Raw genomic sequence first — 10,433 nt, 5'->3', positions numbered from 1 at the left:
CACTCGCCTGTAGCTTCTGCCGGACAGTGCTGTCTTTCGGGGATTTGCTTCACAGTTTCGTCATTTTGCGTGCTGCTCAAATAGCTGTGTGTGAACTTTCACTTAGAAAGCCAAAGGACTACTTTTGGATTTTATTCTTTACGTCATCATCGCTCACATTCCATTACTGACTATCAACTCTGAGAAAGGTAAAAACTTTATTTATTGGTTACTGCGTGTCAGTCTGTGTTCCTGTGCGATGGGGAGACTAAGAATGGCTCCACTGTCCCAACCTGTGTTGTTATTTTGCGGTCAAAGTATTTTTGAGTCTCCGGCTCCCTTTAAATTCATCCAAGTCATGCGTCTGAGGCTCGTGCGCAACTGACCTCACTCACCACGCCAGCTCGCGCGCGGCCCCAGCTACTGTAGCTTGCCGGGAAATGGCCTGGCACACGTGTGTATGGGGGTGGTCGTGGAGCCTGAGCTGAAAACAGGACTGTCAGAGTCCAACTGCAGTTTAGCAACCTGAAGCGTCTGATTATGCTCATCGACACATTACATTACTATAGAAAATCTATCTATCTATCTATCTATCTATCTATCTATCTATCTATCTATCTATCTATCTATCTATCTATCTATCTATTGCTACATTGTTATTGCATGTGACACTTTGACAGTTATTCCTTTTATGCCCCTTGTTTCCTTGGTTCAGAACACACTAAACAAAGGAAACATGAAATATTCAGAATGTGAGCTTTTGTAGTGCGAGTTTGGGGTTAAAGGACAGTCCCAGGTGACTGCTTAATAATTTAACCCAAGTGACTCAACACAGCGAATCTATGTCAAGTCATGGTTAGTTTGCCTTAATGTTCAACGGCGAAGTTGAACATTCTTACATTTTATTCATGAGGATAGTTTTCAAAAGCCTGAGCTCCACCATCTTCTTTTATTTAACATTCCTCTACCATCTAATGCTGCGCAGCCTTCTCCTCCAAACTCCCCACCCCTCTTTATTGTACATCCAAATATTGTGAATATTTAAACAATGAAAGCTGAGACTGCAGTATTAGTGGACCTTGGTGTCTGTGTGTACTCATGTTTTTGTTGTTAAAGTTGTATCCTAACATCCAGGGGACTTCCTCTATGTCGGATGAGTCACTGATTTCTTGCTATTTGGGGGTTAACCCCCGCCCCGACACAGGCCTCTCAGTCACTCATAAACAATCAAGAGTAGAGAGGTGGGGAGAATATCAACTGGAAATCACCTACAGTTGTTTAGATTTTTAAATAAAACACATTAGGGTTGCTGTCAGAGAGAAATTAAGCTCAAGCTGAAACCTTTAATTTCTTTCTCTTCCAGCTGTCTGCGGTGCTCGTATTCTGGAGTCATGTTTTCCAAGGCCACTGCCAACTTCGTCCGTGAGATTGACCCCGAAGGACTTCTCATCCACGTCTCTCGAGTAAATGACTCACACAAACTGGTTCCCATGGCGCTCGTGGTCAAACGCAAGCGCTGGTTTTGGCAGAGATCCAGGTACCAACCAACAGATTTCAGTCTCGGCGACTTGTTGCTGGGTGACAAGGAGCTCATGCCGGGTAGGTGTGCAGATTCAAACTTAAGTTGTTACAGGAAAAATGTAGTGCATGTGAGTTCCCAGACACATTTCAACAAAGCAGATATCGGGGTAACACCTTGTGTTTTTTCAGGAGTGTCAGAGTCAGAATTCTTGACCTACAAGGGGACATATGGAGCTAAACTTGCTAGTGAGCTGGGTCCCGAAGCCGCCTCTGCCAGTATCAGACTGGAGGGACGTGGCACTACCAAGCTCCAGTCATGTTTTGGCCAGCTGAAGAAAGAGGAGGTGAATGTGAAGAAGCTACTACTTGACTCTGACAACAGGTATGATGTAATATTTTAAAAACACTTTATTTTATTTTTAAAAACTGCTTTGTCATAGAAGATTAAGGAGATGAGGTCTTCACTGGTGATGTAATGAACTCCTTATAAATGTGGACTTCAGGCATCACATGCTAAACACCTCAGACCACAGCGGCGTGGTGTTGTTTTCCACTTGACAATGATCAGTCTGTCTCAAACCATTAACACCAGCTTCTCTTCACATCAGGTTGGTGGACATGCAGCACGTGCTGGTGAGGCAGATAGAGAAGCGGGCTGAGGTGGTGGGGCTAGTGAAGGAGAGGATCCTCACCACCAGCCCCTGCTCCATCACCCAGACAAAAGTGGAAGAGTGCACCTTTCAAGGGGTGCTCGGGCTGGTTGGCATGCTGGGGAGCTCAGTTAAGGTAGGTCTCTTAGACGGTTTTTTATAATCATGATGCCATGAGAGTTTTCAAAAGTTTTATCAGGTATATTATTATCAGCATATATCTTATTTTGTAGTTTGATCACCATAAATTTGTGAAATTCTGGTTATGCCCCCCAAAAATATATTAAAAAAAAGAAATCTGTCAGCCTTCCTCTAATCCAATCCTATATGTGTGTGTATATGTGTGCTCCCAGGTGTGTGTGAAGGACAGCAACAGCATTGAGATAGACAGCGATGTTTCCGTGGAGATCCCTTCTGGTACAGTCATCGCGTACAGCATCCTGGAACTGGAGGTTAAAAAAGACGGACAATACTGTGAGTGTGTGTGAGTGAGAGTGTTTGTGGTAAACCACATGTGTAGTTATGAATGTGAGAATGACAATATCACTTTAACATTCTGGTGTGACCTCACTGACCACACATACAACCAAATCACTGAAAAAGTGCTGCTGTGTGTGGCAAAGGTTTTAAACTGATATCATAGCTTTTCTACGGTCTCTGCTTTGATTAAACACACAGAGGTGTTTGCTTCAATGGCCTGAAGTAATCCTGCTGATATTTGTGTGATTATACTGTGCATCACAGTAGAACTAGGCTTAAAGTGAATGTGAGCAGTCAGAGTGAAGCAACTATTTTTAGTACTTAATAGTCCAGTTTTGGCGATATTGTAGATGATAATGAATGAAATAATGCTTGTTTTGCATTACAAACTTAGTATTATCAGCAGTTCCTTCAGAGAGTGGATATGTCTCCTGTATGCATTGGATTTGTTGAAGGTGCAAAACCTAAAATATGAGGAGAACATATGGGAAAGCCATAGACTGTATATAAAAGAGCTGAATTTTGGATTCTGTACTTTGGAGCTACAAAGTTCCTATTTTTGTCCATTTAATTTTTTTTTCAAATTTTTTTTTACTTGTTCGCTTAGGTTTTGTTTTGGGAGGTTTTTTTGGAGCCAGAAGTGACTATATTTGGAAGATAGAGTGAAGCACTAATGCTAGCAAGCTTGGTTAGTAAGCATTAACAGACTGTGCAGGTGCATTGCACCGACATGGACAACTTGATAACTTGCTAATCAGTGCTAAGTTGTACTTCAGGGGTTTAAAACATAAGGTCTGGGGGGCAGAATTGTATTTAATTGCATTTTCATAGGTTTTACAGCTTTTCCTACTGGTAAAGTCCTCCTCCATGGTTATCCATGCTACACCAAATTAATGAAGTTATAGATTTCTGTAATTTTATATATTTACTTCTCACATTTCAGCCTAAAGAGTTGTGTGATTCATTTCTTGGTGTTAACCTAGCACCTCATGTGTATATAAGCTATCTCAGGGATTAAATGTGTAGTTAAACTCCTGTGCACTGGTGAAAAGGGCAGTTTCCTTGATCCAGGCCACATAAGATCAAAATGGGCTGGATGTGGCTTGTGATATAAAATAAGTTTGACATCCCTGCAGTACACTAAAAAAACTGGAATCTTCCTCAGCAGAACCGTAACAGAAACTGCTCTGACAAACTATACCACACAACAAGACATATTATTTGTCTGGTTGTTGTCAAGGCGTCTAGTTCGATTAATGGAACTGGCAGAGATGAAGCCTCCACTTCAGTATCCACTTGTTATCCGGAGAGAAAAAAAAAGATCTTCATACCATGCTTTTTAATAGTGTAAAATTAAGCATTTTAAACATGGCAGTCTATAGGAATTGACTCATGTTTGGAACTAGCCCCAAGTGCAACTTCAGAAACTGCAACAACCATGTTGGCTTCATTTTTTTAGTTTCCTCTTGGGGCTAGCTTATATTGCCTGGAATGCCCAGGTGAGCTTCCGACAACTATCCTACAACTATCCTACAGCAGCCTCCAAGATAGCAGCGGTAGTATTTACAACAATGATACAATGATGCAGGTTGTATTCAATCAACAGTCTTATCAGTCTTTTTGTCCTCTGGCCATTTCCCCTGCCACAGATGAAATGCCCACCTACAGGTACTGTACTGCTGCTAGAGACAGGAGAGGTTAATGAGGGTGTACATGCTCATCAGGTGTTGTTATAATTATAGTAACACATGTAGCTGCCACCTACTCATGAAGAGGGTAATCTTTTATTTTATCTCAGTTTACCATCTCATGTCCAGCCATTTTGCTGCTGCTATGTGTGTGTGTGTGTGTGTGTGTATCAGACAGGACACACTATATTACACCCATACATGGCAGCCGCACTATAAAGAGCAATTATTCTCGACTCTTCTCGACTTAGATGCTTTGAAAGGGAAAATAAAATGTTAGGAATAGAGAAGTGTTAGTGATAGACAGGCAAACATGTTTAGAGGATACAATAGCAACAGTAAGTTCTTCTGTTTACACACTCAATAATCAGATAACATTCGTGTGTGATATGTGTTTGCCCATGTGTTTATGATGTTTTCTGTATTTTTCAGACATATGTCTACAACCTGGTGCAATAGGAGGCTTTGAGTCAGACTCAATCTCGAGGTCCTGGCCTTCTGATGATTCCTTCGACACAGTGGATGGAAAGTGCAACGAGCAGAAGGTTCCACAGAAAGCACCCCTTATTGCACTTCATAATGGTTTGTCCCTTCATTCATACATTCACACAATAGACCCTGTGCACGAGAAAATGTTAACTTCCTGGTTTGAGACCGGATGTGGGGTTGTACATTTCTGGTAGCTTTACTTTGCAGTCAATCGCTACTGCGAAGATATACTCCAAAATCATGTCCAAAACTCGAAAACGGAAAGATCACGTTAAGTTACAAAGAGCAGAAGGTGGGAACACTCACCACTGTTGTGTCATAAAAAATCTAATGATCAATTTTGACGTTTAAAGAGTTTAGATCGATCAGTTATTTACATCACTCAACACAAGCAGAACTGCATTACAAAATCAGAAGACACATCGTCCACATTCAGAAGCACATCTCTGTATAGTGACTGGTCTTATGATTTAAACAGGCAAATGTTCAGCATTCAAACTACAGGTGAAGAATAGTCAAACCAGATGTTTCCCCCGTTATGTTGATATCAGCTAGTCAAGTACACACCTACACAGCATGTTAACAAACCGTGAAAAAAAGCCACACAAAAAATGAATGATTGCTGGTAAGGGTTTCTATACATTAGTATTTACGAAGGGTACGTTGTGACTTACCTTCAAAATTACAGTGGTCCCTCGCTATAACGTGGTTCACCTTTCACCTCGCTGTTTCGCAGATTTTTTTAGTGCAAGTTTGCATGCTTTTTTTTTTTACATCACATTGTGTCCTGCGTCCTGATCGCTGCAGATGATCTCCTCCGTGACGTCTCTCCTGTACAGTACAGAATCGCTGCATCGATCGCTAGCAGTGTGACTCTGAAGTGCAGTACTGTATGTTGGCGATGTCGACGAAACGTTTTGCACCGTCAAAAACTAAAATTGGCTACTTGATTCAACTATCGCTGGTTATTTTTAGAACATAACACCCGCGATAAACGAGGGACCGCTGTTTACAGATACTGAGAAATATAAAATTTGAATCCCTTTTCTCTTTGATCTGAGGCGCGGGGGAAAAAATATCGACAACTCGATGAACATCATTTACAGATATATTGGGTAAATGCCCAAAACATCTATAGAAATGTAAATCGCCGCTTGATTCATTCATTTGCTTAACTTGTTTTGGACCGTAAACAAGGCGCGAATAGGACACCGGAAACAAAGCTCCCCACAGGAGTTTCCGCACCGGAAGTAGCATATGCTAACGTGCACATAGTCTATTACTTGTTGATGGAAAAAATATAACAAATGAAACACAGTAGACTTATGACAAACTGAGGAAGGTTCCTTTTTGTCCCAAATACAACTGTTATTTTGTCTGTCTCAATGAAATGTTGCCTATGTCGTTGCATTTTGTGGTTTAATCTCAAACATTATAGCTGAGCTGACTTTCCTCAGTAGCAAACACTGGCACTAAAACTAGCTGTAATACCTAAAAAAATGATTATGACAATATGAAAGAACAGCAGTCACATGTTTATAATAATCGATAATAAACAAATAGTATCTTCTGGTTTGTTGCAGAATCGCAGGAAAAAGTCCTTTCTCCTCTGGCAAAGCTTCCCCAGCCGACCCGATGGGCTTTATTCAAGAAGCTCCAAGAAACTCTGAGTGACAGAGCTGCTCTGTCATATCTGCAGCTTGTGGTGAGTGAAACTGGTATTGCCCTGTAGACCAGATGTTCGTGGTGACCACTAGCCAGTCGGCTAAAATAATCTGTCTCGCGGTTGTGTGAATAAATGTGTAACCACAGCATCCCAAAATTTTTTATTTTTCCTTCTAATATTAAGCCCTTTTTCTGTGTCAGCTTGAAGATTTGTGTAGCAATGAAATACACAATGGGACCCCAAAAGAAGAGCAACCCAGTGCAGAGAGTCCCACTGAAAGCACCCTAAATGCAGCATACCTGTTGGTCAGTGCCATGGAAGGTAAGAAGTTACAGACAAAAAAAGATCAGCATACAAAGCAGTGCTGCAGAATTTTTTGCTTTTTAGTGGGTTTAACCTCATCATGTGCTTTGTTTAATGTTTTTATAGAGTTGCCCGATGAAACTCTGGAACTTCTGAGCAAGAGCGCTCCTGATTTTCTGCAGGCCTTCAACATGCTGGTTAGCTAACTTGTTTCAGTTTAGTACACATTGTTGGTAATGATTGGTACCATGATTAGTACATTGGTGGTTGAGTTAATTCAATAATTCAATATGTACGCAGAACACACTCACACACAAAAGAAAACTATGTATTAAAAATAAATTTTACATCTCTAAACATGACACGCACCTGTTTAGCTTAGTATAAACGGGGAACTAGCTAGCCTATCTCTGTTCCAGAGGTGTCAAAATACACATCTATCTGACCTTCTAAAGTTCACTTAATAATGTTATTTCTACTGTATATATTTTTTACCCCCCAAAATTCCTTGTGGCTTTCTGGAGGCTTCTTTAACCAGGCTAGCTATGCTAAGCTAACTATAACCAATTATGGGGTTTTAGCTCTATATCTAATGTTATGACATGAATTCATAGTATTTATTAAGCCATTTCATCTTTCTTTATGTTAGTTCTTTGAGGAAAGTAGAATTAGAATCTGTAAACCAGCATTTTGCAACAAAGAGCTTGTCCACTGATCCACCTACCTATCTCCCCAGGTGTGCAAGCTAAAGACCAGCGATGTTCTCAACATTCAGTCTCTTCCTGCCCTGCTGCAGGATAACCAGGCCTTTCAGCTGGCAGAGCAGCTACTTTCCTCCACCAGTGTGATGCTAAGGAGAGACGCTGACCGCCTGTGGATGGAAACCAGAGATAATGCAGGAGTCCTCCCAGTGGTCCTCTTCCTCAGCATCCATGGATTGTGTTTGCTCTGCAATGCACTTTAATAGTTGTAGTGCCTGAGTGTGCACTCCCTCTTCTTTTTTATTGATTGTATTTGCACCATTTCTTTTTTTATTGTAAAATCTTATTACATGTAAGCTTGCTATAGTTTGTTACAAGACTTTTTCATATTATCATCATTATTGCTTTTAAAATATTGCTTTAGATTTGTTACAGAGCAGGGGAAATTTTTTTTCCTAAATATGTTTTTATTATTTACAACAAACATTGTATAACATGTATTTTGAAAAAAAGAAATATATATTGATAGATAGTGATTAATTGAAGGAGGATTTGATATAATGTGGGGCAGCTCTGATATGATATATTGTTTCATTTTCTTACTTTTCACAGAGTTTGATTAGACACCTTAGCAGGGTTCTTGAACTCCAGTCCTCGAGGGTGTCCTGAAACTTTTCCATGTGTCCCTGTTGCAACACACCTGAATAAAATTAGTAGGTCATTAGCAAGAGTATAGTACTTGATTGCATGCTGACGTGGCAACCCATAACCCTACTCAAGTGTTTGGAAAAATGTACTTCTAAAAGTACTTTTATTGCACCAGGTTCATTCACTCATGAGCTGCTGTAACATGAATCAAATGGTCTTGCTAATGACCTACTAATTGTATTCAGGTGTGTTGCAACAGGGACACATGGAAACATTTCAGGACAACGGCCCTCGAGGACTGGAGTTCGAGACCCGTGCCTTACAGTAATCTGTCCCACAAGTTCAATCCAGACGTTCTTATCTGCTAGTTTTTGGTACACAATTTTTTTTATTTTTTAGTGAATCTCATCTTTTAGAAAATTTACTAACCAGGGATCACTTGAAAGGCGATTAAGCTAAAGGCAGTTCAGATTTCTCAGCTCAAGAAATGTTTACATGTTGATGATTTTATACGGAAGCGTAGAGCTGCCACCCAGGGAAAAGAAAAATAGAGCTATATCACATTATAACGTGACAAGTTTATTGATCTAACAATATACTTTACATGTTTGTACAATATACTATCATGTTAGTACAATATACCTTTCACATTTGAACAACATAATATCACGTTATTACAATAAACATAATTATCACGTTATAACAAAAAAACGTTTGTACGAACGTGATAATTATGTATATTGTAATAACCTGATATTATGTTGTTCAAACTTAAAAATTATATTGTACTAACATGAAAGTATATATAACAAACAAGAAAAGTATATTGTTAAAACAACAAACTTTTCATGTTATAATGTAATATAGCTCTATTTTTCTTTTGCCTGGGTGACAGTTCTACACTTCTGTAATTTTAAGCTTTTCAGTTAACATAAAAAATTGAAGTTTGTTCCATGCCTATGGTATGTAAAATAACTAGCCTTTCCAAATCTATGTTGTGAAAAACATGCTACATGCCAATTCATGCTAGGATTTTTAATTTTAAATGGTACGGCATTGTATTACTGCTCATCTTAATAATCAAAATAGATTTATACTTTTTTTTTTTTACTTAAAGAAAGCTTTATTTTTAATACTCTCTTGAAGACCAGACTTTGTTAAAACAAGCTACACTATAAAATACAGTAGTGACATTTTTAAAAGTAGTGCTTTTCTTAAGAAGATCATGTGTTTTCATATATGACCTATACATTTTTATGACATTCCTTTTCCCATGACCTTACTGGTACTTACTTTCTAATTTATTGTTAAGAAAGACTATATTACTAGGCTTGCAAAGAAAGTGTTTTGCATGTAGTTGTCTGTATCAAAGTATGTCATTTTGATAACACAGAAAGCAAAAATAAAACTTTTATATTTTCCGTGAATTGTGTCCTCCATAGAAAAATAAATGTGATGCAAACTACATTTTATTGTACATGTTTAGAGAAAGTAGTGCATTGTGGGATTCCTGTGTTGAAAACAATAAACGATCATCTTTTACATTTACATTTTTGGAAATTAAGAACGAGTGTGGTGTAGTAGCTGTGTATCAGTGGGGTATGGATACAGATTATTCACACCATTTCTAATTATCTTAAATTAGTGTTTACTTATTTATTTATTTTTTTTACATTACAGTAAGCACTGTAACTTTCTTATAGTTCCACCATAGCTTTTAAGGTTACTATTTACTGACAGCTACAAACTGTAGGTAAGAAAGTGTTTGACATCTTCAGTGTGCTTTTTTTCATAGGTTTAAAAAGTTTCTCCAACTCTGAGATTCCAAACCACAAAGGTGTGATATTTGCTGTGTATTTTGGATTTTAGTCAGAGTTTGTGCAAATGTTTAATAATTATTAAATATTCTAAGGTCTTACAAACATTAAATCACTTTTAACTTTAACATTATTACACATCATGTTGTAGCTGTAATTTACAATTTTTAAAAAAAGTGATCATTTTAGCTGAGTCATGTTTGATAAGATCTTATGAGTTAGTAGCTGAGTGAGTTATTAGTAGTTGTGACATCATTTAACAACATTTACCAAAGACTTTACCATACTTTACCAAGTACAAATACTTATACTACTACAATTTTCAGGTATCTGTACTTCACTTGAGTAGTTCTTTTTCTACATTTTTGAACAGATATCTGTAGTTTCTACTCCTTACATTTTGTCAAATAAAATAAAATAAAAATACTGATTTTTTTTTCTTTGGTAAAGGTTAAATTTGAAAAAATTGAAATAAAATGTGTTTTTAATTT

The 10,433-nt window shown here is 38.2% G+C and overlaps 1 protein-coding gene across 1 annotated transcript; it reads left to right on the top strand.

Moving 5' to 3' along the window:
• Window positions 1-9,546, top strand: LOC116332987 (gasdermin-E-like). The gene is made up of 10 exons (XM_031756098.2): window positions 1-188; window positions 1,343-1,578; window positions 1,690-1,882; window positions 2,109-2,286; window positions 2,504-2,624; window positions 4,751-4,900; window positions 6,391-6,512; window positions 6,674-6,794; window positions 6,903-6,973; window positions 7,513-9,546. Exons 2-10 carry the CDS (start codon window positions 1,371-1,373, stop codon window positions 7,738-7,740), a joined length of 1,392 nt encoding a protein of 463 aa, XP_031611958.2. The 5' UTR covers window positions 1-188; window positions 1,343-1,370; the 3' UTR covers window positions 7,741-9,546.
• Window positions 9,547-10,433: the final 887 nt, after the last annotated feature.

This window comes from Oreochromis aureus, linkage group 22 (assembly GCF_013358895.1).
Source record: "Oreochromis aureus strain Israel breed Guangdong linkage group 22, ZZ_aureus, whole genome shotgun sequence".
NCBI classification, from domain to species: Eukaryota; Metazoa; Chordata; class Actinopteri; order Cichliformes; family Cichlidae; genus Oreochromis; species Oreochromis aureus.
This window is presented reverse-complemented; position numbering and strand designations above follow the sequence as displayed.